Consider the following 27,446-nt stretch of genomic DNA (forward strand, 5'->3'; position numbering starts at 1 on the left):
CCGAGTCGTCCCGGTCGCTGCTCCACCCCCTCTGCCGATCCGGGGAGGGCTGCAGACTACCACATGCCTCCTCCCATACATGTGGAGTCACCAGCCGCTTCTTTTCACCTGACAGTGAGGAGTTTCACCAGGGGGACGTAGTGTGTGGGAGGATCTCGCTACTAGCCCCAGTTCCCCCTCCCCCCTGAACAGGCGCCCTGACCGACCAGAGGAGGCGCTAGTGCAGCGACCGGGACACATACCCACATCCGGCTTCTCACCCGCAGACACGGCCAATTGTGTCTGTAGGGACGCCCGACCAAGCCGGAGGTAACACGGGGATTCAAACCGTTGAGCCCCGTGTTGGAAGGCAACGGAATAGACCGCTGCACTACCCGGACGCCCGTGTATTGTGTTTTACAGTCCTGTATCATGCTGTACTATCTCTTTGTTTCTTCATAGAAATAGTCCGGAGGCCTTTATGTGTTGTTTTATACCAGTTCTATTTATTTTACTTGATTAAAAGCCAATAGACACTACATGAGAACAATATACAGATGTTACTGGGTTCAAGAGAAGTGTAAAATACACCTTGTTTAAGCCTCAGTGCGGTTATTGGATATTGCATTCAGTTGCAGTGAATTTGTAAAAAAAGAAGAAAAAAAATAGAACTTTTAAATGAGGAATTAGAGACGTGTCCTTATTTTACAAATGTATCATTTTTCAGATAACCCGAAAAAAGTGGCCGTCTTATTCGGCACAATAAACAATGTCGCCTTGTGTGTTACATGTACAGAATGAGATGTGACAAATGAAGTTAGAACTTGTTACACTGTAATATTTTAAAGTTTGTGTCTGTGTCCCATAGTAAGAAAACACAACCCAGATTCACAACTGTGTTCAGAAGCTGACGCGGGGTCGGAACAGTCACCAGTCTAGGTGCACTTACGGGACATTTCTACCCTGCGATCCAAAACATGTCGTTCCTCCAAATGCCCCCACCCTTCAGGTGAGCGGTCTCTTTGTGATGTCCTGTTCGGTCAGGTAGTAGTTGAGGTATCCTCCGAGCGCACTCACCGCCACGCCGGTCATGTGACTGGAGCAGCCATCTGCAGAAAGGAGAGGAAGAGAGGAGCGTCAAAGCTGTTTTCTATCAGGCAACTGGCAACATGACAGAACGATATTCCTGTTTACAATATAGGGCTTATTGTAAGGCTGAATTTTTCCAGTCAGAATCAGAAGCACTTTATTTGTCGTTTCATTTCATGCACCTGCGCACATGAAATGAAATGAAACATCGTTTCCCCCAGCCCACAGCAGTGCAACACAAAGACAAGAACACATCCAAGAACTACAAGAACACATATATCCAAACTAACATGTATATCTTAACTTCTTTGTTCGGCTTGTTCCCTGTTCCCCAGGGGTCGCCACAGCGGATTTGATAGTTTCCATCGGTACCCTGTGAGGGCACAGCACCGATGGTGGTCTTGTCAATCCGCATAATGATTTGGCAAAATTTTACATCGGATGCCCTTCCTGACGCAACCACTGACCCAAACAACAACAAAAAAATCACTGTCCAGGACAACGAACGCCAGCCAGGATGACTGTCGGAACTGCCGGTCTGCATGGGCTAGCAGTTAGCTTAGCCTGCCCCACGTCCACATCCCATCAGACCGCCCTTGGTGTTTCTTCTTCGGGTGCAGCTCTGGTCAGGGCTGTGGTCCTTGGGCCTACAGGACGCAGCAGACCAAGCTCCCTCAGCTGATCCAACACCAGCTCTCCCAGCCAGACACCTTCGACACACCTCCCCCGCACTCCACACGACGACACTAAAAACACAGTCAAGGCTAGGTGAGGCTGCTGCCAGACTGCCCTCGGTGTTATTGGAACTGCCAGTTTGCATAGGTTAGCAGTCAGCCTACCCTGCTTCCGCGTCCTGTCAGACTGCCCTCGGCGTTACCTCGAGCACAGCTTCAGGCAGGGCCGTGGTCCCTGGGCCCACAGGGCACAACAACAGCAGGAAGCCATATAATCATATATTGGATTTATTTTTTCATTTTAATTATTTTAACTGCAGCCAAATATTTACCCGCCTGTTTTAAGGGCTGACATATGTTATTACATAAATTCTTAGAAAGGATCTGAGTAAACAATCTCATCTCATCTCATCTCATCATCAGCTGCTTCTTTGGGGTTGGATTGTGGTGGCAGCAAGCTAAGCAGGGCACTCCAGACATCCCTCTCCCCAGCAATGCCCTCCAGCTCCTCCTGGGGGATCCCGCAGGGTTCCCAGGCCAGATTGGACATTTAGTCCCTCCAGCAAGATCTAGGTCTACCCTGGGGTCTCCTTCCAGTTGGATGTGCCCAGAAAACCTCCAAAGGAAGGTGGTAGGGAGGCATCCTAATCAGATGCCTGAACCACCTCAACTGGCTCCTTTTGATGCGAAGGAGCAGTGGCTCTACTCCAAGCTCCTTCCGGATGTCCGAGCTCCTCACCCTATCTCTAAGGCTGAGCCCAGACACTCTATGGAGGAAACTCATTTCAGCTGCTTGTATCCACCATCTCACCCTTTCAGTCACTACCCAAAGCTCATGACCATAGGTGAGGGTTGGAACAAAGACTGACTGGTAATTTGAGAGCTTTGCCTTTCGGCTCAGCTCCCTCTTCACCACAACGATCCGGTGCAACATCCGCATTACTACTGATGCTGCACCAATCCGCCTGTCAATCTCCTGCTCCATCCTACCCTCACTTGTGAACAAGACCCAGAGATACTTGAACTCCTTCACTTTAGGCAACAACTCATCCCCAATCCGGAGGGAGCAATCCACCATTTTCCGGTAGAGAACCATGGCCTCAGACTTGGAGGTGCTGACTCTCATCCCGGCCATTTCACACTCAGCTGCAAACTGCCCCAGTGCACGATGGAGGTCACGTTCTGATGAAGCCAACAAAACTACATCATCTGTGAAGAGCAGAGATGCAATTCTGAGGTTCTCAAAACGGACACACTCCTCACCTTGGCTGAGGTTGGTGAGGAGTGTGAGTAAACAGCAACAAAGTGATTCAAGTTATAGAGAATAGTGCAATAGTTCACTTGAGAAAATCATGAATTATTTGCGTATTGGTTGCAAAATGATGGTAACTGACTGAATATCATAGTGTACCTACCTTTCATTTTCCACTACATCACTGATTTAAACATAACTGTTGATGTACCTCATTGTAGTGGAATGACTTCTAGCAGCAAGTTAAAACTCTTGCCGGTGCATGTGAGAAGTCTGTCAGTGGTGTGTTTTGTAATACAAACATGGGTACAAAAGAGCTTTCACACCCTTTTCAAATTAACCACGAACTCACACACCTCGTAGTGTCTTCTCCCTCCTCTTGACCCTCCGGTGGAGCTGCAGTTGTTCCAGGAGTTCATCTCCGATTATCTGGGAGATAATTTTCCCTGAAGACCAAGAACAGACAAGAAAAGTCAGCATCCATTCCCGTCCTCACCGTCAGTCAGTTTTGGGACTGATATTGGAGATTAGAGATATGTCTGATGAGGATCGATCTTTGTAGAGGTCATAATGAGAGTTGTTGTTAATGCTCACCATCTCTCCCAAAACATCCCAGTTCCTGGTCCTGCAAACTGAGAATGTGCTGCAGCCAGTCCGGTTTGTAGAAGTCCGAGAAGCCGGCCAGTCCACACAGCAGGACTGTCAACAGAGAAGACAGCTGCCAGTCAAACTGTCATCATCAACATGAAGATATCAGACTGGACTCAGTAGCAACACCCTTGTGTTACCATTAAGATTGCATCGTGTTTTAACGCAGGTTATGCAACAGCTGTTTGTGATCAGGTGATCTGATTGGGTGAGAGACAGCCTTTGATTTTTTTGTTTTTTGTTGAATTTATTATGAGGTCAATAAGATCAGACATCCTAGACCCATACCAACATGATTTCAGCTTAGAGCATGTAAAAAAAAAAATCTTAACAGCTGCTTTAAAAAAGAAAAGAAAAAGAAAAACAAGTACATCCACTGACTGTTTTCGATGAAGATGTCCTGCGTTTGCCCGGTGAAGCCGTCTTGGAGGGTCTCCTGGTTGTTCTTCATCATGTTGGAGCAGAAGATCTTCTGGTAGCTGCGTTCTGTCATGTTGGCCCGTGATGCCCGCATGTCCCCCTTCAGCATTTGGGAGCAGCCTCTCTGCGGCGTCGACATGGAGGACGGAAGGATGGATGTCGTGAAACACAAGCAAAGAATTTCTCATCTAGAATTTACAGCCAAGCCAGAGCAGTTCCACCTGTCACTTTTTGAAGTCACTGATATATGGATTTGTTTTAACAATTCCCAGTACACATTGCCTGAATAGTTACTATGTAACGTATAATTACATAGTGGTAACATGGTAACGTATAGTTACATAGTAGTAACATATGGTTACATAGTAACATAGTAATGTAGTTACATAGTAGCTAGTATGTAACTATCTGTTACTATGTAACTACATTGCTATGTTACTACTATGTAACTGCATTACTATGTTCAGAGTAACATAGTTACATAGTATTAACATAGTAACGTATAGTTACTGGTAACATAGTTACATGGTAGTAACGTAGTAACCTATAGTTACATAGTAACTCTTCAAAGGCTCTCATGTGGTCAGCCATAGGCTCTTGTCCACCACAAACGGAGATAGACCTTAGTTTTAACCAGTCATGATAACTCTGGTTTCCTGTGAGCTCCTGTGTCATTCGGTGTCTCACCATGGTGCCGATCATGAAGTACAGAAGCTGGTGAGAGAGCGAGTAGTGCGGGCAGCCGAAGCGAGTCATGGTGTCCCTGCAGGACTTGGTGACGATGCAGGGCGTGCCTTTATTCTTCCTGTGAAGACACACGGGTCATGGACCGGTTCACTTTACAACCAGCTGTCAGTCAACGGTGTTGACTTGACGGATGAAAACACCATCCAATCCCCCTGAGGATCATTTGTCATTCTCCCAATATCTCCCTCTGTCGTCTCTGAGGAAGGCTCAGAATCTGACATTTTAAGGTCAGGGACATCATATTGGTTAGTTCTTCACTCAAAAAACATACCCAAGTGTGCAACTACTCTAATTTGTGTGTGTCAGAGTGTTTGTGTATGTATACGAAATATATACATACGTGTGTATATTGAGTATAAAATACGAGTGTTGAAACCAGTTAGCTGTGTTCATCTCAACCCGGCCCACTGAGCTGCATACAAATGACACGATATTACACTTTGCGTGCAGTGTATACACCAAAATCCAGTTTTGCATGCAGCCGATACGCCATTCCTTTCCATGAACTTCCGTGGAGAGCAGATGCGTCTAAATACCACCCATCACCTTGAATGATCATGACGTCACCAGCGAGGCTCAGTTGGCCCGGTTCACCAGAAGAGCGGGTATCCACAACCAGGGTTAGGATTTGGGTTAGGGTCAGGGTTAGGGTTTGGGTAAGAGTTAGGGTTAGGGTTGGGTTAGGGTCGGGGTTAGGGTTGGGTTAGGGTCAGGGTTTGGGTTTGGGTTAGGGTCAGGGTCAGGGTTAATAAAATAACTAAAATATTACCGTTAACAACATGATTTAATTACAAAAAAGATTGTTGCCCCTGTTTACCTGCTTGTGGGTGGCCGCGCATCAGGTGAACTGGGCGAACTGAGCCTCGCTGGTGACGTCATGACGGGTCAAGGAGGAGTTCGTGGAAAGGGTTGGCGTATCATCTGCGCGCAAAATTGGATTTTGGCGTATGCGTCGCACGCAATGTGGAAGTGTGATGTCGTGTTATTTGCACGCAGACCGGTGAGACCGGGCTCGGTGTTGCAGAGGTAGCTCACAGGCCGACACCCCCCAAACTGCCCCTGACCACTCCCGTCGGACAAGCAAAAGCGAGCGTGCACGTGGCTCCTCCTACCAGGTGCCCAGCAGCAGGGTCATGCACTTGTCACTGAGCTGCTCGTCGTAACACTCCATGGTGCTGGTGGAGGAGTAGACCAGGCTCGGGTCTGTGGTGCTCCACTCCTGAGGTATCAACCAGAACCTCCATGTCAGCAGGGGCTCAAACTCTGGATGGATGGGTGGGTGGAAGGATGGGTGGGTGGAAGGGCACAAGAGAGATAGTCAATTACAAAATCAAGGCGAGGCTTCGCTGAATCCCTGCGTGGTCTGAAAACACAGACGTCAAACGGTTTGGGGAGGGCGTGTACGCAAGACGTGACTGGCTGAAAGCACAAAAGCATTTGGGATTGCAGAGTTGAACCAGCAGGGGGCGCAATAACATTTTTTTCAAAAATGAGAACATCGTCATATTTGGATAGATGTTGAGAGTTCATCCAGGACTGATTTTGTTTTCCATTCCAAAAATGTATTTACATAACCGCACTTTTCTGCTAATTACAGCAAGTGTGTGTGTGTGTGTGTGTGTGTGTGTGTGTGTGTGTGTGTGTGTGTGTGTGTGTGTGTGTGTGTGTGTGTGTGTGTGTGTGTGTGTGTGTGTGTGTGTGTGTGTGTGTTCCTTTGACTGCCAGCCGTACGTGAGGGCGGGGCTGTGTTTACAGGGGAAAACACCAGCTGACCTGCGTAGTATTTGGGGTCGTTCTGCTGCAGGGCCTCTACGGCCTTGGCCAGGCTTTGGTCCAGCTGTTTGACCAGCGACACGGCCGAGGTCCGCTGGGCCCAGCTGACCGGGTCCGTATGAGGCCACGTCCGCACAGCTTCCTTCAGCTCAGCTGGGAGAGATAAAGATGGAACGTATAGATTCAAACGTTATTTTAAAAACAAAGTAACAAGTTGTCCAAAGCTGTTGGATTCATCGTCTTCTGAGTTTGTTTATGCAGGTTCTCCTAGATTCTTCCTAGACTGTCAAATATCCATCCATCCATCTATCCATCCATCCAACCTTCCATCCATCCATCCATTATCCATCCATTATCCAAGCTGCCCATCCCAACCGGGGTCGCGGGGATGCTGGAGCCTATCCCAGCAGTCATTGCGCGGCAGGCGGGGAGACACCCTGGACAGGCCGCCAGTCCATTACAGGGCCCCTACACACACACACACACATTCACACCTAGGGACAATTTAGTACAGCCAATTCACCTGACCTACATGTCTTTCGAGGAGGAAACCCGCGCAGACACGGGGAGAACATGCAAACTCCACACAGAGGATGACCCCCAAGGTTGGACTACCCCAGGGCTCGAACCCAGGACCTTCTTGCTGTGAGGCAACCGTGCTAACCACCGTGCTGCCCGGTTCTCTTCCCAGACTGCCAAGTATCAGAAAACTGGTCCGTCCTTCGCTTCGGGGTGTAAAAGTGCTGTGAAATCTACTGTTACGCTTCTGAAGTCATCCTGCATGTCACTCACTGCGTTTACATGCACAGGTAAGGGGAGCTACGGTTACAGCTCCATCAGGCCATGTAACTGGACTACTGTCGTTGTCCCAGTGTACAAGAACCGGGGGAGAATCGATTTACTGACGGAAGTACGTCCGAGCGATATGCCCCCTTTCAGCTGGCTGCTATTGGGAACTATGGAGCATGCGCAGAACGCCTAGGCCAGTTCGGGGCCGACTGAAGCGTGTACATGCCAGACTAAATCCATCCCCCACCGCATCCTCTAGGTGTGTTAGTCCCACTTCCAGAGATTCAGTTTGGTACGACTTCAGTCGGACTAACACCTTTACATGTATTTTAAAGGTCCAGTTGTAGTCGGACCAACACAATAAATCCACTTTTCCAACGTCATGTAAACGTGCTGACTATGGATGAATCCGTCTAGTTTTATCTGATATCAAGGACTTGAACAAACTTGTGTAAACTACTAATAAGACACGTTAGTCCCTATCAAACGAGTCTGACCCTTTAGCCGAGCGGTTAGTGACGTTGCCCTGTGGTGCAGTACACCGCGTATCGAATCCCGCACCGGGCAAGAAAATAACCGGTTACACTTGGTTGTTTCTAAGTAGCGGGAATGTGTGAGGTCATGTAAACACATTGACATCAGTGTTTTCTACAACACAAGGCCGCTATTACACCACTCTGCGCCACGCTATAAGCCCCGTTGTTCAAGTCTCGTGTAAAACCCAACCTGTTAGTGGTCACCCCTGCCCCACAAGGTGCTTTGTGCCTCTCGGGTACAGAAGAAGTTGACGTCACAACCGAGCACTTAAACCATCATCGTCTGCCTAGTATCAAACAGCTGCTGTCCCTCCAACAGGTGCAGCAGAAATATCTGGAATGACAGCGGTCTCAGGAGGAGGAGGAGGTGGAGGTCTGTGCGGAGCTGCGGAGGCTGCGGTGTGAACGCAGCTCCTGCGAATTAAAAAAAAAACGCCTCCCGGTTTGCGACGAAAACAAAAACAAAGATCTCCGATCGCTCCAAACGTATCCCGGCCCTCATCCACCCGGCCACTGCGGACGGAGCAACGCTCCAACCCACCACCACCCCCCCACCCCGCGCGCTGCGGAGGGTCGCGAACGTGAAGGTCGTCTAACCGCGGCGGAGTTTGTGTGACGGGACGGCTGATCTTACCCTGCAGTATCAAGAACCCCACCACCCCGTCCAGGTTGATGTGGAGGTGCTCCTTCTCCAGGAAGGATGCTCCTCTGGAGAGGCTGCCGAGGAGCTCGTCTATCACCTCCTCCCGCGACGCGGACACCGCGGTGAGGGTCAGCACCGCGACCAGGAGCGCCTTCGTCATGCTTTATTTAAGTGCAGCATGAACGGGGCCGGCGCTCGGTTTCCTACCGCAGCCCCCGTCCCTGGCAGAGGAGGAGCGGGAGGAGGTGAGGAAGTGGGGGTGTCCTGCCGGAGGAACCTCGAAACGGGAGCTCCGCCGGTCACGTGAGCTGCTCACGCGGGCTCGCTGTCAATCAGAGAGTAGATGATGGTGTAGTTTAAATCGTTCGGTTGAAGGTCGTTTTGACCACTACAGCCCCGGAGGAGCGCCAATAGAGTTTAGTTTAGCTGTGTCGGAGCGCTGACAGGCAGTAAAACAACACCACAATGGGCCTGTTGGTGGCAGGCCGGTCTGCAGAGTTTCGCCTCTAAGTTACACTGTGATGGGTTTGCTTTGCAACACGGTGCTGCACGGTGTGTCTTCGGACAGGCGGATCCGTTTAACGTGGGACCGTCTCCGTGATGAGTCATGGTGGGGAACAAAACAGGGATATGATGGATGTCAAAAAAAAAGATTTGGTGACGTCAACAGTGGTCAGGACAGGGAGACAATATGTAATGCATATTGATTGATTGATTGATTGATTGATTGATTGATTGATTGATTGATTGATTGATTGATTGGTGCAGAAACTTTTTTCCCTGAAACCTGTCTTGATTATTTTAGATTGTACATTATGTACTCCGGTTTTGTTTTGTTGTTCGTCTGTTCTTTGTTTTTATTATATTATCATCCTTTATCTATCTCTGTAGCTGCCTTTTGATACCCTTATTATATTCTTTTGACGCAGTTGTATAATCATATTGAACCTGCTATGTGCTAATACTATAAACCTGTTGTTTTCTTGTCAGTAAAATGCATTATTGTTCAATGAAAAAGTAAAACAAGAAATGTGTATTGGTGCAGTGTAATCGAGTGAGAGGGGAAATAAAGCAGGATTAAATCAGGGATTAGTCTACAGAGGGTGGAGTCCATGGAGCTCAGCACCTCTTAGTTTTTTGAGGGAGACAAGGCTGTGGGATACAATCTCTCTATATGTTTGTAAGAAACGTGATGACTAGAGACACGTTTATTCGATCTTACTTTATGACGTCCTCCAGCTCACACTCCGGCCGCTAGGTGGCGGTAGTACATTACAAAGTTGGCGTCGACCCCCCTAAAATCTAAGGGCGAAGAAAAGAGTCAGGAGGATCAGGAAGAGCACGTATAGCAACAGTCATGGCGGGCTGGACCAGGTCCGTGTGTGTGCCGGTGGTTTCCGGGTCGGTGCTGCTGTGCGCGTCGGTGCTGCTGTGCGGGTCGGCGTCTCGCCTCTGCGGCGGAGGGGCGCTGTTCACGGCCTGCTGCTCGCTGCTCTGCGCCGCGTGCGCGTGCGTGTGGACGATCCGCGCGACGCGGAGGCTGCGCAGGCGAGACGCGCGCGCCGGCCGGCGCGCGTGCGTGCTGGTGCTGGGGGACGTCGGCCGCAGCCCGCGGATGCAGTACCACGCGTTGTCCCTGAGCAGGCACGGATATGACGTCACTGTCCTCGGCTTGGCAGGTGAGAGGGGATGAGGAGACTGCTGTGGGGATGTGGTGTTTCCCCCGGTGATGGTCTGCTGTGGGGATGTGGTTCTTGTTTTCATAGCAGAGCGCCACGTCCTTGGCTTCCGGCTTGATAGAATGATTGGCTTGAGTAACAAAATGACCCTGAGTGAGCTGCTGCTCCTGCTGCTGCTGCAGGACTGTAGAAATCAGGAAACACCACTCTTGAGTTTGACGTCCTCCTTCTGGTGGGTCTTTCATTTCAGGCACCAGGCCTCACCAGGACTTGCTCACAGATGGCAGAATACAGATAGTGCCCATCGCGGAAGTGAAAGGCATTCAAGGTACCCGGTCCAGTCTTTTTCAGTGGGGTATTTGGTATATATGTACCGGATGTGGTGGTAAGTAGAAGGGTGGATAAACTATGATCTTCAGTCTGATCATTATCACGCAACCCAATACCATCCATCCATCCATTATCCTAATCGGGGCCTATCCCAGCAGTCATTGGACGGCAGGCGGGGAGACACCCTGGACAGGCCGCCAGGCCCATCCCAGGGCCGAAACATGGTCCTTCCCATGTGCCAGTTCCACATAATAAGGAAACAAACACGTAGGCAGGCAAGGATAACACGCGTTTTTGCAAACAAGAGCTGGGTTGGTATTTACTGGAACTTGCCACTTCGGTGTGCATTCAAGAGAAGTCAAACTGCTCCACAAGCACCATGACGAGCAGCTTGCAGTGTTTGTCAACTTTCTTGCTTGCTTTATCAAACCTGAGTACCTGAAGATGTCGCCCAAAGCATTGTTAGAATTGGCCTTGGCCAGCCGGACTCTATTCCCAGATCTGTACTGGGAAAGTGGCAGAAAACCCGGCAGGAACCCGTCCAAAACACCCAGTTAGTGTGTGAAAGGTTCCGTGGCGAGCCGGCGTGGAAGAAGGAGTCAAGAGGCCGCGATCTGTTTTTAATGGCAGCTCCTGTGTCTTATACACTGCACGACCCCGGGAGTGCTGTTTTGGTTACACACCAAAAATGGCTGAGGAACAAAGCCCCCCCCCCTCCCCCCGAGGTCACTATTAGAAACATTAGTCTCAGTCACGGTCCTGCAGTCGGTCGGTCAGTCAGTAAAATCAGGAATCAGGAACATTTATTTGTCGTTACTTTCTACGCGCCTGCACACATGAAATGAAACGAAAGATCGTTTCCCCAGCCCACAGCAGTGCAACACAAAGACAAAAACACATCCAAACTACAAGAACACACATACCCAAACTACAAAAAAAACTACAAAAACACAAATCCAACATATCCAAAAAAAAACTTCACTGTCGAAGAGAGGGAACCCCTGGATGACTGTCAGAACTGCCGGTCTGCATGAGCTAGCAGTTAGCTTAGGCTGCCCCACTTCCGCGTCCTGTCAGACCGCCCTCGGTGTTTCCTCTTCGGGTGCAGCTCCGGTCAGGGCCGTGGTCCTTGGGCCCACAGGACGCAGCAGACCAGGCTCCCTCAGCCCATCCAATGCCTGCTCTCCCAGCCAGACACCTTTGACACACTTCCCCGCACTCCACATAATGACACTACACAGTCGAAGCTAGACGAGGCCGCCGCCAGAACACCCTCGGTGTTAATGGAACTGCCGGTCTGCATGGGCTAGCAGTTAGCATAGCCTGCCCAGCTTCTGCATCCTGTCAGACTGTCCTTGGTGTTTCCTCTTTGGGCACAGCTCCAGGCAGGGCCGTGGTCCCTGGGCCCACAGGACGCAGCAGACTAAGCTGTCCCAGGGCCGTGGTCCTTGGGCCACCAGACGCAGCAGACCAGGCTCCCTTAGACGATCCAACGCCAGCTCTCCCAGCCGGATACCTTCAACACACCTCCCCGCACTCCACACCACGACACCAAAAACACAGTCAACGCCAGGTGAGGCCGCCGCCAGACCGCCCTCGGTGTTTCCTCTTCAGGCGCAGCTCCAGGCAGGGCCGTGGTCCCTGGGCCCACCAGATGCAGCAGACCAGGCTCCCCTAGCCGATCCAACGCCAGCTCTCCCAGCGATCAAATGAAGACACAAAATGGTTGTCTGCTTAGTCCAAGTCGAACCCCCAAACAAACAACACAACCACCATAACCAAAACATAAAAAGAAAATTTGAACACATAAAAATACAACATAAATCACAAGTTTCCCAGCCCAATAATACTTTGCGCTCCCCCAGCACAGAACCGCCAACAGTCAGAGTGACCGCCTCCTGCGGTCCCTACAATACAATTCTCTTGAGCAAACATAAGTTTGATATAATTTGAATGTGTGTAATGGAGATTTATGGCAGGTCTAAAAAAGGTAAACTGTAGGTAGTCTGCAGATGTAGGTGCATTTACCCTCCACTACACACCACTATAGAGAGATACTAGGTAGATGACAGATAGATATGTGGACGTATAAACGGATGACAGATAGATATGTGGACGTATAAACAGATAGCTTAGACAAAGTACAGCAGCTTAACTCTGTCTCCTGTGCAGCAGGTCCAGCAATCACAAGATACGTGACAAAGGTGGTCCTGCAGTGTCTGCAGCTTCTGCAGCTGTTGATGAAAATCAGCTTACAGTCTCATGTTCTCTTACAGGTATGTTTTGCATTTGTTGTGTTGTGTGCGTGTGTGTGTGTGGTTCTGTGGTACCTTTATATTCTAGAGAGAAATGCAGTGATCACTGCACCTACGCTGAAAGCAATACAAGGCTGAAAAACAAAGAACATTTGTTATCTGTCTATCAGGGCCCTATGAAATGTGGTTTATTTTTATTTCTTTTTGCTAATTCTGTTTTTTTTTTTTTTTTTCAATTTTTGGCTAAATTTAGTCTTTCATTCAGATTTTTCACTGTAAAAAATGACTCATTAAAGTCATTTGGATGCTGCCCTGCCCTGAGTTTAACTTAATTTTGTGTTGCCTAGTTTTTTGAGGTTGTCGTGTTCTGTGATGCCGAGCTTCAGCACATTTTTTTCTATCTTCACAAAACTAACCTACATGTGTTTGCTGACGTGCATGCTGTGACGTGCATGCTGTGATGTGCAAGCTGTTAATACATGCTGCGCCGCGCATGCTTTGATGTGCATGCTGTTGGGTGCATGTTGTTACATGCATGCTGTTGTGTGCATGTTGTGACATGCATGCTGTTTCGTGCATGCTGTTACATACATGCTGTTACGTGCATGCTGTGACATGCATGCTGTGATGTGCATGCTGTGACATGCATGCTGTGACGTGCATGCTGTGACATGCATGCTGTGATGTGCATGCTGTTATATGCGTGCTGTGATGTGCATGCTCAGATGTGTAAAGGCACAGAAGCACGACAGGGTTTCTGCAAAAAGAGCGACAGGTGGTCTATGGGCAAAATTCAAAAGCCTTAATATGTTCATAAATGTTGCAGTGATCTGCCCTAAATCACTAAATTCCACACACGTCCATGTTTATATCTGAAATCCATTTTTATGTCTCCATCCCTGGATTCCTCTCATTTTATCTGTTAACGAAGGAATTGGTCGGTGGATCTAAACAGCTGTTATTTAAATCACAGTTTGTGTGGTAACGACATCTTTAAAGTTTGTGTGTCTGTGTCATTCAGAATCCTCCAGGTTTGCCTAGTATTTTGGTGACTTGGTACGTGTGCCGTCTACGTGGAAGCAAATTTATCATCGACTGGCATAACTATGGCTACACCATCATGGCGCTCTCCCACGGGCAGAGACACCCTATCGTCAGAATGGCCAAGTGGTCGGTACCGATGCCGTGTTGTGGCACACATAGATATTGTCATTTCTGTGTAGAGCCTTGTAATCTCTTAAATCTCCTGTCAGCTGTTTGGAAGTAACAGTTAAGTTACCAACAGTCTTACTTTTCCTAGCTGATTTTCAGGGGTGTGAAAAAGTCCTGACGTGAACTTTCATTTAGAGACAACACATGGTTTACTGCGTCAGCCACCTTTCATCTCCTCTCCCCTCTCCAGGTACGAGCACTTCTTTGGGCGTCTGGCTGATGAGAGCGTGTGTGTGACCAACGCCATGAGAGACGACTTGCAGATGAACTGGGGAATCAAGTAAGACACATATCACGCTCATGCCTTCTGTACTTTTAGGGCCCAAACACACAGAACCGACTAGCGGCGACGAAGGCCGACTGTCGCATCGCCTCACGTTGCCTGCCGTCTGGGCCAAAAAGTAGCACTTGAACACACCGCAAAGACTACAGCCAACTAGCATGTACGTTCTGCACTGATTCGCTAAGCTGAACAGCCAATCAGAGTGATTTCTGTCATCAAAGGGCTCTGCCGAATCGGCCAAAAAGCTGCCGACAGCAGTCCGACTAGTGCCGACGGTGCAGGACACACCGCATAAACTAGGGTCACAGACGCTCGCCAACGGCCTGACATTGGCCAACAGCTGACCGTCGGCCTGGTGTGTCAGGGCCCTCATAATGCACACCTATGTAGAAAACACCCACAGCTGAAATGTATGTACACAGTGAAATATATACCGTGAAATATATACATGAAAATAAGCAAGTGGACACTATTATGAGCAGGGTACATTACAACTGTGTTGTTATATTATGAGTATCTGTGAAATAGCAGGGTACATGCACAGAATACAAGTGCAGCAGTAGAATTGATGTTGACCCCACGGACCAAATAAAAACTAGTATAGGGCGTCCGAGTGGCGTGGCAGTCTGTTCCATTGCCTACCGACACGGGGATTGCCGGTTCGAATCCCCGTGTTACCTTCAGCTTGGTCGGGCGTCCCTACAAACACAATTGGCTGTGTCTGCGGGTGGGAAGCTGGATGTGGGTATGTGTCCTGGTCGTTGCACTAGCGTCTCCTCTGGCCGGTCGGGGCGCCTGTTTGGGGGGGGGGACTGGGGGGAATAGTGTGCTCCTCCCATGCGCTAGGTCCCCCTGGTGAAACTCCTCACTGTCATGTGAAAAGAAGCAGCTGGCGACTCCACATGTAATTGGCCGAGTACAGTTGGGGAGGAAAAAAAAGAGGGGGGGGGGATAAATAACTAGTACATGTGGACCAGAAGTAATTGGGTTAAATGTGTGTTAGAGCTGATCATGAAGATGTATTTTTTTAAAATACAGCAGCAAAATGGGGCGGCATGGTGGCGCAGTGGTTAGGGCGGTCGCCTTATAGCAAGAAGGTCCTGGGTTTGAGCCCCGGGGTAGTCCAATCTTTGGGGGTCGTCCTGGGTCGTCCTCTGTGTGGAGTCTGCATGTTGTCCCCATGTCTGAGTGGGTTTCCTCCGGGTGCTCCGGTTTCCTCCCACAGTCCAAAGACATGTAGGTCAGGTGAATCGGCCGTACTAAATTGCCCGTAGGTGTGAATATTTGTGTGTTGGCCCTGTGATGGACTTGTGGCCTGTCCAGGGTGTCTCCCCACCCGTCGCCCAATGACTGCTGGGATAGGCTCCAGCATCCCCGCGACCCTGAAAGCAGGATAAGTGGTTGGGATAAGGGATGGATGACAAATAAAGCTGCTAAGTACAGCGTTTAAGTGACCTTTCTCAGGTATCCAGAATAAAGAGCTATGTCTTAACACCATTCGACATCATATCCATAAACTGAATCATCAAATTGAAAATCTTCTTCATTCTTTCACCACTGAAGGGCCACCACTCTGTATGACAAGCCACCCGCCATATTCAGAGAAACGCCGCTGGAGCGCCGACACGAACTGTTCATGAGACTGGCCAGGACTTATCCTCAGTTCCAGACAAGTGGGTAAGTGGCCCATGAAATAAAACTTAAATCCCATATCCATTCAAGTGTCATCAAAACGATTTTATCAAGGGGGGTGTCTGGGTAATTTAGCGGTCTATTCTGTTGCCTACCAATACAGGGATCGCCGGTTCGAATCCCTGTGTTACCTCCGGCTTGGTCAGGCGTCCCTACGGACACAATTGGCCATGTCCCGGGTGGGAAGCCGGATGTGGGTATGTGTCCTGGTCGCTGCACTAGCACCTCCTCTGGTTGGTTGGGGCGCCTGTTTGGGGGGGGGGGAACTGGGGGGAATAGTGTGATCCTCCTATGCGCTATGTCCCCCTGGTGAAACTCCTCACTGTCAGATGAAAAGAAGTGGCTGGTGACTCCACATGTATGGGAGGAGGCATGTGGTATTCTGCAGCCCTCCCCGGATCAGCAGAGGAGGTGGAGCAGAGACCGGGACGGCTGGGGAGAGTGGGGTAATTGGTTGGATACAACTGGCCAGAAAAAGGTGGAAACAAAACCAGAAAAAAAAAACGATTTTATTAGATGTAAAGTTACATTTGCTGAAGCTCTTTGGAGACTTGTAGTGTTACTCGTAGTGTTACTTGTAGTGTTACTCATAGTGTTACTTGTAGTGTTACTCATAGTGTTACTTGTAGCGTTACTCGTAGTGTTACTTGTCACATTACTTGTAGTGTTACTCGTAGCGTTACTGGTAGTGTTACTCGTAGAGTTACTCATAGTGTTACTTGTCACGTTACTTGTAGCGTTACTTGTAGTGTTACTCATTGTGTTACTTGTCACGTTACTTGTAGTGTTACTTGTCACGTTACTTGTAGTGTTACTCGTAGCATTACTGGTAGTGTAACTTGTAGCGTTACTCGTAGCGTTACTCGTAGTGTTACTTGTAGCGTTACTTGTAGTGTTACTTGTCACGTTACTTGTAGTGTTACTCGTAGCGTTACTTGTAGCGTTACTCGTAGCGTTACTCGTAGTGTTACTTGTCACGTTACTTGTAGTGTTACTTGTAGCGTTACTTGTAGTGTTACTTGTCACGTTACTTGTAGTGTTACTCGTAACGTTACTTGTGGTGTTACTCGTAGCGTTACTTGTATTGTTACTCGTAGCATTACTTGTAGTGTTACTCGTAGTGTTACTTGTATTGTTACTCGTAGTGTTACTTGTATTGTTACTCGCAGCGTTACTTGTATTGTTACTCGTAGTGTTACTTGTAGCGTTACTCATAGCGTTACTTGTAGTGTTACTCGTAGTGTTACTTGTATTGTTACTCGTAGCGTTACTTGTAGTGTTACTCGTAGCGTTACTTGTAGTGTTACTCATAGCGTTACTTGTATTGTTACTCGTAGTGTTACTCGCAGCATTACTTGTATTGTTACTCGTAGTGTTACTTGTAGCATTATTTGTAGCGTTACTCATAACGTTACTTGGTGAGGTGTCTGAGCTCCGTTCCAGATGAATGAGTCAGCAGGGCTGTTGTGTCAGAAACAAACCAGTACCAGGAATCAGGAACAATTTATTGTCATTTCCATCGCTTACTTGCGTACACAAAAGAAACAACATTTTGTTTCTCCCAGCCCACAGCAGTGCAGTACAAAAGATAAAAACACACATCCAAAATTTCCAAAAACGGTACCACCAAAAACATTCAAAAACAGAGAGAACAAAGCAAAACAACACAAACAGTTAACAACACAGTCCACTCAGTGCAACACAGTCCAAGAACTCCACTGTCCAGGAGAACTAACGCCAGCCAGGATGACTGGCAGAACTGCCGGTCTGCATGGGCTAGCAGTTAGCTTAGCCTGCCCCGCTTCTGCGTCCTGTCAGACCGCCTCGGTGTTTCCTCTCAGGCGCAACTCTGGTCAGGGCCGTGGTCCCTGGGCCCACTGGATGCAGCAGACCAGGCTCCCTCAGCTGATTCAATGCCAGCTCTCCCAGCCAGACACCTTCGACACACCTCCCCGCACTCCACATGACGACACAAATGCAGACAAAAACACACTGTACGACAACGTGTTCCTGACAGCTGATGTTGCTTCAGCAGATAACGCGAGGTGTTTTGCAGGGTTCGGCATCAGGACGATGCAGCAGAGAGGACGGTCTTCTCGTCTCGTGACCTTACAGATAACACGGTGACCTTGACCCCCGGACGACCTGTTCTGCTCATCAGCAGCACCAGTTGGACAGGTCAGTGTCCAGTACCCTGTAAATCCTGTGATAAATCCCATGACCAGGATTATCCCCTACTAGCACGTCACATGGAGGCCTGTTGTGTAGCTCTCCTGGTGTAATGTGTGTTTGTTGTTTTTCTTTTCATCTGTGAAGGGACTCTGAGCTCTGGAAAGTGGTGTACAGATAGAATGTATGAATCATATCAATATTTATATTACGGGGGCGCCCCGGTGGCTCACCTCGTACAGGGGTACCACATAAGGCTGAGTCCTTAACGCAGCAGCCTGGGTTCGAATCCGGCCCGAGCCCATTTGCTGCGTGTCATCCCCTCTCTCTCGCCTGTCTCTCTCTACTATTGCTGTCCAATAAAGACGGAAAATGCCAAAAAAAAACAACAAAAGTATCCATATATATATATATATATATGGATACTTTGGATACTTTAAAATCCTCATTTCCAAAATGTCGGACCAGTTTTCCTCCTTCACCCCTGCATGCTACACAGCACATTAAAAATACACCATAGGGGGGGTGTGGGTAGCGTAGCGGTCTATTCCGTTGCCTATCGACACGGGGATCGCCGGTGTGATCCCCGTGTTACCTCCGGCTTGATCAGGCGTCCCTACAGACACAATTGGCCGTGTCTGCGGGTGGGAAGCTGGATGTGGGTATGTGTCCTGGTGGCTGCACTAGCACCTCCTTTGGTCGTCTGGGGCACCTGTTCAGGGGGATGGGGAACAGGGGAATAGCATGATCCTCCCACACACTATGTCCCCCTGGTGAAACTCCTCACTGTCAGGTGAAAAGAAGCAGCTGGTGACTCCACATGTATGGGAGGAGGCATGTGGTAGTCTGCAGTGCTCCCCGGATCGGCAGAGGGGGTGGAGCAGTGACTGGGACGGCTCAGAAGAGTGGGGTAATTGGCCGGGTAAAACTGGGGAGGAAAAACCCACAGCATAGGGATGAATGGTGTTTACACCACAACATATCTATGAAACACTCCGTGTGTATTCAGCCATTGAGGTTGTTCAGTAAACAGACTTCTCTTGCGCTCTACAGAGGATGAGGATTTCTCCGTGCTGCTGGAGGCCCTGCAGGGTAAGAGATGCTGGACAGCAGGGTGAGACGTAATTATAAAATCTGTATTTACCGACACACGGTTCACTGTTCACCACAGCCTCGTTCCTTCTCACACAGAGTACGAAGGCTTCGTCGGAAGAGATGCCTCGCTGCCGCCTCTGGTCTGTGTGATCACAGGTATCATCCTATCCACTACATCTCCAGCACGACCACATCGATCAGTCACGAGTCACAATCTGGCATCATCCTTTAAATCCCACACTGATCATGTGCAAACTTGTTTGTGTGTGTGTGTGTGTGTGTGTGGGGGGGGTAGGTAAAGGTCCCCAGAAGGAGCATTACAGGAAGCTGATTGACACACTTCATTTTGAGCATGTGAAGATCTGCACCCCATGGCTGGAGGCCGAGGATTACCCCGTCCTACTGGGTACGGCTGCTACATTCAGTGTGTGTGTGTGTGTGTGTGTGTGTGTGAGATATTGTGATGAGGTGGACGCTTTTCCCCTAAATGGCATGAATTAATCCAAAGGAATTGAATCAAGTGTAACTGGACTTGGATATATACCGAGTCCAGTTGCACTTGATTCAATTCCTTTGGATAACTATGACCTGGATGAATGAGGACATTCACAGACAGGCATGAATTAAATATCATACAAGTACGTGCACACGTCCTCATCCATCGGACTCATCCATCCATCCTCCACATCATCCTCCACATTCCATGTTTGGTTTTGGATCGTTTGATGATCCGCTGTGCTGTGGCGACCCCTAACGGGAACAGCCAAAAGTAGTACGTGCCCATGTCTGTGTGTTTGTACTGACATTATAGGGACTCTGTGTGAAGAGGTCTTTTTTTTTTTAAACCCGGTCGGGTCTGTTTGTGTCTCAGGTTCAGCAGACCTGGGCGTGTGCCTGCACAAGTCCTCCAGCGGTCTGGATCTGCCGATGAAGGTGGTCGACATGTTTGGCTGCTGTCTTCCAGTCTGCGCCATCCACTTCGACTGGTGAGCTCTGTGCTGAGTGAGGGGGACGTTTTAAACAGCCTGATGATAGGCCTCCACAAGGGTTTGACCTTGGCCTTTGACCAGACTTCACCGTCAAGATCCAGTCCAGTGAAAATCCGGGTTTTAGAGTCCCGTGCTTGTTAACGGGGAATTTGACATAATTGACGGGGAATTTGACATAATTGAACTGTGTGAGAAAACCAATCAGCTTCTGGTAATAAATGACATCATCTAATACTCTGATTTGATTGGATGGTCAATGAATTGTCATCATCAGTCTGTCAGTTGGCTGCTAGTTAGTGAACTAGCTAGCTATCAATATAGTCCTGTGAAGGGCGTCTGGGTGGCGTGGCGGTCTACTCCGTTGCCCACCAACACAGGGATTGGCGGGACTGGGGGGGCTGGGAGGGAATAGTGTTCCTCCCACGTGCTATGTCCCCCTGGTGAAACTCGTCTCTGTCAGGTGAAAAGAAGCGGCTGGTGACTCCACATGTACTATGGGAGGAGGCATGTGGTAGTCTGCAGCCCTCCCCGGATCAGCAGAGGGGGTGGAGCAGCGACCGGGATGGCTCGGAAGAGTGGGGTAATTGGCCACATACAATTGAGGAGAAAAATGGGGTGGGGGGGAGGGGGTCCTGTGAAGTTGACACGCTGAGAATTGTCTGTGTTCAGACAGGGGGCGCTAACACAGTTATAACAAATCAAATGATGCTTCTTAAGTTGAAAAAATTAGTCCTAATATTACACAATAAAACCTGTCTGAGTTGAAAATCATTGGACTGGATCTTACAGAACACACACACACACACACACACACACGGGTTTGGAATTAAATCCTTCTGTCATTTTTGTCTGAACTGCTCTTTGGGAGAATGGGTCTGGGACTGAATTGGTCAGTGTCATTAAGCATCCTTGAGTCTTGTAAGTACTGTAAAACCGGCGTCTCTGTTCCCCAGTTTACATGAACTTGTGAAGCACGACGAGAACGGACTCATCTTCAAAACCGCCGAAGAACTGGCAAAGCAGCTGAAGGTAGGAGACCTATGTTGTATAAACAGAAGCAACGCCACATGACAACCTCGCGTTGACTTGTCAGCAGCGTCTGAACCGCGGCGCTCCCTGGAGGGGATGTCATGAAGAAGACTGGAACATTTGTTCATGCAGTTTAGCACAAGCTAGGATTCTAACTTGGTGGTGTATTAGTGCTCAGTGTGGTGGTAATAGTGGTTATTCACTGGTCAAGATCTGTGTGAATATTCGGTGTTTATAAGTGTGTGTGTGTGTGTGTGTGTCCTCTCAGTCTCTCTTTTCAGATTTTCCTAGTGATGACGGCAGGCTTGGGTGGTTCAGGAATAACCTGCGGACCAGCGGAGGGCAGCGCTGGGATGAAAACTGGGACCAAAATGTGCTCCCCCTGATTGGCGCAGCACAGTAGAGACACACACACGGTCGAACCCACAGCAACCACAACGGCTGATGTTCGATGGCTGCCGCATGCTGGCTCCAAAAAGACAATGGTTGTGTATGGAAGTTAAAAATGTTTCTTTGGGGCGTTCGGGTGGCGTAGCGGTCTATTCCGTTGCCTACCAACACGGGGATCGCTGGTTCGAATCCCCGTGTTACCTCCGGCTTGGTCGGGCATCCCTACAAACACAATTGGCCGTGTCTGCGGGTGGGAAGTCAGATGTGGGTATGTGTCCTGGTCACTGCACTAGCACCTCCTCTGGTCGGTTGGGGCAACTGTTCGGGGGGGGGGGATAGTGTGAGCCTCCCACGCGCTACGTCCTTCTGGTAAAACTCCTCTCTGTCAGGTGAAAAGAAGCGGCTGGCGACTCCACATATATCGGAGGGGGCATGTGGTAGTCTGCACCCCTCCCCGGATCGGCTGAGGGGGTGGAGCAGAGACCGGGACGGCTCAGAAGAGTGGGGTAATTGACCGGGTACAACTGGGGAGAAAAGGGAGGGAAAAATCCCCCCCAAAAAAAAAAGTTTCTTGAGAAACGGTTAATACATTTTTTCACACAAGTTCAGCTGTCAATACCTATGTTCACTTATGTGCAGTTTTTCGGGGAATTTTGAAAATATCTGTCCCACTAAGAGGACATAAAGGCTTGAAGACCAGCCTGTATTGTGGGGGTGTTACCTTAATTGACAGGTGTCTCTTCTGAGTGACTGACAGGTTGCTGATGCGGTTCCACCTCAGCTGCAAATGCAAAATGCCAACTCCAGCATCCCTGTTTTTACACAGTCTGGGTCAAAATCACTGCAGCCATACAGGGTCAGCATCCCTGCACTTCCACAAGGATGACAATGGTGATGATGGACAACGGGCAAGAAGTTAAGATGGACAGAAAGATAAGGGAACTGTTGGGCCGCTTCCCTTGATTTAAGGAGACTTGTTTGAGGAAAGTAGTATCCATCCATCCATTATCCGAACCGCTTATCCTGCTCAGGGTCGCGGCGGGGGTGGCTGGAGCCTATCCCAGCAAGCCTTGGGTGGTAGGTGGGGAGGCACCCTGGACAGGCCGCCAGGCCATCACAGGGCCGGCACACACACATTAACACCTAGGGACAATTTAGTATGGCCGATTCACCTGACCTCATAACCTGAAAATAAAGAAGGATGACTCAAGTTCACGGTCGTTGGATGTGACTTCATATTGAATTAGGTCAGTTTCGCTAAGTGTAGTTGTGGTTTGTTGAGTTTGAAACCAGTCCCCCTCCCCCCGTTTTCTCCCCAATTGTATCTGGCCAATTACCCCACTCTTCCGAGCCGTCCTGGTCGCTGCTCCACCCCCTCTGCCGATCCAGGGAGGGCTGCAGACTACCACATGCCTCCTCCAGTACATGTGGAGTCACTAGCCGCTTCTTTTCACCTGACAGTGAGTTTCACCAGGGGGATGTAGCGTGTGGGAGGATCACGCTATTCCCCCCAGTTCCCCCTTCCCCCTGAACAGGCGTCCCCGGCCGACCAGAGGAGGCAATAATGCAGCGACCAGGACACATACAAAAGTGGATGGTTGCACAGGTCACACCCCCTCAGACGTACTGGTTCACGACCACTATGAGAAGGTCACAGTGTGGAGTTTATCCAGTTTAAGCTCGGTGACCCGGGCTGGCAAAACATCCAAGATGTCACTAAGATTGTTACAACACAAACACGGCAACACAGTTCGCAGTTGGACACTGAGCTATTCCATTCCCAAAACAATGGCGGTTTGCTGTACGGCCGATGAAATATTCAGTGATGCTTCGGGTTTCAGTTCTCTCCAGCCTGAGCCAGCCGGCATCCTTTGGCTAACACATGCACATCCCCTGAGTCTTGGTCTGGTAGATCCTAAACCCGGGCAGTAGTTTAGACTTTGGCCTTCATCACTCCAGAGCGTGGCCCCTGACCAAATGGTCATTGCGGATCAGCATCAGGTGCTGCAGTATGGAACGGAAATAAGATTCTGCGCTGCTGTCCTTCACCATGATCTGAACAACACTGAATACATCTCCTACATCAGGGGTGCCAAACTCCAGGCCTCGAGGGCCGCAGTGTCTGCAGGTATTTGTTGCAACCATGCACTACACCACCTGATTAAACTAGTTCCTTTCCCTCCTTGATCCAGGAGGTGAGCTAATTAGTTAAATCAGGTGGTGTAGTGCACGGTTGCAACAAATACCTGCAGACTCTGCGGCCCTCGAGGCCTGGAGTTTGACACCCCTGTCCTACATCATCAAGCTCACTCTTGATGTCCTCCAGTCTATGAGCAAACTCCCATCGTGTCCTCCTCTTTGTGCTCCTCAAACACCTTCAGCTGAATGTCCAGAGCCTCGTTTCTGATAGTTGTCAGTTGCGGTAATATCTCTTTAAGGCCGCAGCGCATAAATTCCTTCCTGATTTGTAGCCTTAAGTCCAGCTCATCGGGAGATGTTACTAGTGCATTGATGAACTGCGTGCATGCTACTTGTAATTGAACGGAGCGATCTTGGAGTCCTTGTACAATAGGAGTGAACCTCTCGATGCCCTCCAGTTCCCCTGCTGTGGTGATAGCTTCAAGGACCTTCTCCAGAGTGTTCTCTTCACCCACAGTACAGATGGCTGACAACAGCTGGACTACATCAGTCATCGTGGCTGGCTGGGTGGGATCTGGCTTCCCACCCGCAAACATGGTCAATTGTGTCTGTAGGGACGCCCGACCAAGAGACGAGTTCTGAAATGGCTTTTCTTTCAGCTGCTTTAAGGAAGAACACTCTGACGTAACAGGCATCCTATGGACCATTTGGCCTGCTGTCTGAATATCTTAGTAGTTCTGGGATAATAATAATAATAATAATAATATTTCTCTCATGGTGAGAAGGAATGTTTACTGTGTTTACCTAAGTCCTTCAAATGTGGAAGAAATTGAATCGCAGGACTAATACACAGGTCAGATAAACGAATGTCACTGATTTTCACAGGAGAGACTTGACTCGCTGCTCTTTCTGTTGTCCCGTGTTTTAAGCAAAAATCCAGCAGCATTCATTCCAACACAGTGTCCTACGAGGGAGCACTTTACATGCAAATGAGACTGATGAGGTGCACACTATTATTTTTTTTTTAAATAAAAGCTTTATTCTGCAGAACTGATGTACGGCATCATATGTACAATTTAACCATCTCGACGGTGGAGTTTCTGTTGTAAGGGAAGACGTGGCCGACTGGTCCTGTGAGGACGTCATGGCTGATTCCTTCATTTTCTGAGGAAATAAAAACAGTCTGTGTCAGGAGGCGTTACACAAATTACAATCACTGTTGTGGCAATTGGTTCTTACAACAATTTCAGACAACCTCGCAGGACAAGAGGAAACAAACAGAGAGGGCAGTTTTTTGTTTTTTTTGCTTAAATTTCTCCAAAGGAGTTGAATCAAGTGCAACTGGACTTGGTATATATCCGTGAAGACGTTTCGCCTCTCATCCAAGAGGCTTCCTCAGTTCGTGCCTTTCTGAGCTAGTCTGACTGGCTGGTGATGAGACTCAGATATTTATCCTCTAGGAGTCGTTATCAGAGCTACTGATATGCGTGGCTCTGACAACGACTCCTAGAGGATAATACTGAGTCTCATCACCAGCCAGTCAGACTGGCTTGGTCTAGTCAGAAAGGCACAACTGAGGAAGCCTCTTGGATGAGAGGCGAAACGTCTTCACGGATATATACCAAGTCCAGTTGCACTCGATTCAACTCCTTTGGATAACCATGACCTGGATGAATGAGAACATTCACAGACAAGTTACTTAAATTTCATGCATTTGCCCTAATGCCCTAATCTAGATGGATGTACAAATAAAATGGTAGCAACCATCCACCCTGCCATTATCCAATCCACTTATCCTGCTCAGGGTCACAGGGATGCTGGAGCCTATCCCAGCAGTCATTGGGCGGCAGGCGGGGAGACACCCTGGACAGGCCGCCAGAGGGCCGACATACACACACTTTCACGTCTAGGGACAATTTAATATGGCCGATTCACTTGACCTACATGTCTTTGGACTGTGGGAGGAAACCGGAGCACCAAGAGGAAACGCATGCAGACATGGGGAGAACATGCAAACTCCACACAGAGGACGACCCGGGACAACCCCCAAGGTTGGAGTAGCCCGGGGCTCGAACCCAGGACCTTATTGCTGTGAGACGACCGTACTAACAACTGCGCCACCCTGCCTCCCCCTTTAAACTTCAGCTAAGCTCCATCCATCCATTATCCGAACCGCTTATCCTGCTGTCAGGGTCACGGGGATGCTGGAGCCTATCCCAGCAGTCATTGCGCGGCAGGCGGGGAGACACCCTGGACAGGCCGCCAGTCCATCACAGGGCCCACACACACGTTCATACCTAAGGGCAATGTAATATGGCCAATTCACCGCAAAGAGCCAGAAAAGCGACAGGTGAGAATTAAGGAGAGAGACGGTCGAGGCGTTTTTTGGATGTTTAAAGGTAAAATCTGTAAAACCATGCACTGCTGTTGACATGTGAAATACTGTGACAACATGAGCGCTCTACTGACGACAAGAAACACGACGGGTCTAACCGTCGGGTCAACGTTGTGTATTTGCATGAGAAATGGAGACAATCAAAAGCCTCACTAGGAATTGAAAGCGATGCGGCATCGGCTGGTTTGCTCGTTCATAAGTAAACAGTTTGAGGAAACGTTTTCGAAAATTCAGCCTCCGTGCACCTCTATTTCCAACTCCTGTTCTTACCCAGCTGGCGTTTAAAGCAGTTATATGTGTCCGGGTTTCGTATCGTGGAGGCGATGAGGACCTCGGGGAGGACATCGGGAGACGAACATCGCAGGATTTTGGACAGGAGCTTCACCAGGCAACCGATAATGTCCGGATCATACACCACATCTGTGCCATGGGGGGGGGGGGGGGGGAATTGTGCAAGTTAAGTGTTTCACCATCAGTGACAAGTTGGGGTTTTCCACTCTGGTACCAGAGGACTCCCAGTGCTCCCAGTTTCCTACTCTGTCAGGGGTAAAGCCGTTTAACCAGGGAGTTTTTAGACCTGGAACAACGGGTGGACCTAATGAACTAACTGGCAGCTTAGAAAACCGGCAGCACTCCGAGTCCTGAAGGCATTTATATGGAGTAAGAAGACCCTCTGCTGTACAGGCTGACGGCGGTTTAATTAGGATGAAGGTGAACCTGCAGCGATGACCATGTTCGCCCCAATCTCTCTTAGCTGCTCCTCCGACGCTGCCTCCCAGTCCAGCTCCTCCACAGACACCGAGGGAGCGCTGTGGTCCAACAACCCGTTTAGCCGGACATTGGCCTTCAGTTTCTGCAGGACCCCGGGGTGACAGTCGGTGAACACGTATCTCGAGGGCTTGCAAGAGCGGCAGACCGTGATCCCAGTCAGCCCAACGCCGCTTCCCAGCTCCAATACCGTCCTGTAAGAAAACCAGCACAGACCTCGAAACAAGAAACGGGCGCTGTGTTGAGCGAGTGCATGTGTGTGTGTGCTTGTTTGACCTGCCGGTGAAGTTCTGCTGGTTATGGAGTGCCCATTCTGCCAGGCAGAGCGCGGCCTCCCATGTGACCAGACCGGTGGTTCCCTCCGAGATCACGGCGACGTTCTCTGACAAGCTGACGGTCTCTCCGCAAGGCTGGGGGGACAGACACCAGTGTGAAGTAACACCACTCAAAAAACAGTCCCTCGTTCAGCTG

General features: G+C 49.3%; 3 protein-coding genes across 5 annotated transcripts in view; 1 reads left to right on the top strand and 2 right to left on the bottom strand.

Moving 5' to 3' along the window:
- Positions 1–24: 24 nt before the first annotated feature.
- c10h16orf89 (chromosome 10 C16orf89 homolog) lies at positions 25–8,970 on the bottom strand. The gene is made up of 8 exons (XM_056287798.1): positions 8,542–8,970; positions 6,583–6,735; positions 5,922–6,072; positions 4,750–4,867; positions 4,024–4,186; positions 3,589–3,693; positions 3,351–3,440; positions 25–1,088 (listed from the first exon to the last, which is right to left on the bottom strand). The coding sequence occupies exons 1-8, from the start codon at positions 8,708–8,710 to the stop codon at positions 985–987; spliced, it is 1,053 nt and encodes a 350-aa protein (XP_056143773.1). The 5' UTR covers positions 8,711–8,970; the 3' UTR covers positions 25–984.
- A 928-nt stretch (positions 8,971–9,898) lies between these two features.
- Positions 9,899–21,982, top strand: alg1 (ALG1 chitobiosyldiphosphodolichol beta-mannosyltransferase). Of its 2 annotated transcripts, none has more exons than XM_056288559.1 (13): positions 9,899–10,229; positions 10,480–10,557; positions 12,732–12,835; positions 13,836–13,984; positions 14,217–14,306; positions 15,873–15,986; positions 18,058–18,179; positions 19,224–19,262; positions 19,362–19,421; positions 19,561–19,671; positions 20,137–20,251; positions 21,208–21,283; positions 21,552–21,982. In XM_056288559.1, the coding sequence occupies exons 1-13, from the start codon at positions 9,908–9,910 to the stop codon at positions 21,684–21,686; spliced, it is 1,515 nt and encodes a 504-aa protein (XP_056144534.1). In that variant the 5' UTR covers positions 9,899–9,907; the 3' UTR covers positions 21,687–21,982. The 2 variants fall into 2 exon arrangements, with proteins under 2 accessions (XP_056144534.1, XP_056144536.1); XM_056288561.1 differs by having other exon boundaries at positions 12,735–12,835.
- Positions 21,983–24,457: 2,475 nt separating this feature from the next.
- The window catches only part of eef2kmt (eukaryotic elongation factor 2 lysine methyltransferase), a 6,103-nt gene continuing 3,114 nt past the window's right edge, over positions 24,458–27,446 (bottom strand). Inside the window, exons 4-7 of one of the 2 annotated variants that reach the window (XM_056288291.1) lie at positions 27,252–27,385; positions 26,925–27,169; positions 26,478–26,627; positions 24,458–24,976 (exon numbers count right to left, since the gene is read on the bottom strand). In XM_056288291.1, coding sequence (XP_056144266.1) covers positions 24,876–24,976; positions 26,478–26,627; positions 26,925–27,169; positions 27,252–27,385 — 630 coding nt within the window. In that variant the 3' untranslated portion in view covers positions 24,458–24,875. The remainder of the gene's footprint in view (positions 24,977–26,477; positions 26,628–26,924; positions 27,170–27,251; positions 27,386–27,446) is intronic. The other variant, XM_056288289.1, reaches the window with a different exon arrangement.

The sequence above is a fragment of the Lampris incognitus genome, chromosome 10, assembly GCF_029633865.1.
Source record: "Lampris incognitus isolate fLamInc1 chromosome 10, fLamInc1.hap2, whole genome shotgun sequence".
Taxonomy (NCBI): Eukaryota; Metazoa; Chordata; class Actinopteri; order Lampriformes; family Lampridae; genus Lampris; species Lampris incognitus.

What these genes read in the sequence shown, in the direction of transcription:
- c10h16orf89 (XM_056287798.1), bottom strand. Translation starts at nt 8,710, where the DNA reads ATGACGAAGGCGCTCCTGGTCGCGGTGCTGACCCTCACCGCGGTGTCC. An exon ending in GGACATCTTCATCGAAAACA is followed by an intron (nt 3,694 to 4,023) that starts GTCAGTGGATGT and finishes CTCTGTTGACAG; the next exon opens with TCCTGCTGTGTGGACTGGCC. An exon ending in GAGGGAGAAGACACTACGAG is followed by an intron (nt 1,089 to 3,350) that starts GTGTGTGAGTTC and finishes TCCTTTCTGCAG; the next exon opens with ATGGCTGCTCCAGTCACATG.
- alg1 (XM_056288559.1), top strand. Translation starts at nt 9,908, where the DNA reads ATGGCGGGCTGGACCAGGTCCGTGTGTGTGCCGGTGGTTTCCGGGTCG. An exon ending in ATCGTCAGAATGGCCAAGTG is followed by an intron (nt 13,985 to 14,216) that starts GTCGGTACCGAT and finishes TCCCCTCTCCAG; the next exon opens with GTACGAGCACTTCTTTGGGC. An exon ending in CAGATGAACTGGGGAATCAA is followed by an intron (nt 14,307 to 15,872) that starts GTAAGACACATA and finishes TCACCACTGAAG; the next exon opens with GGCCACCACTCTGTATGACA.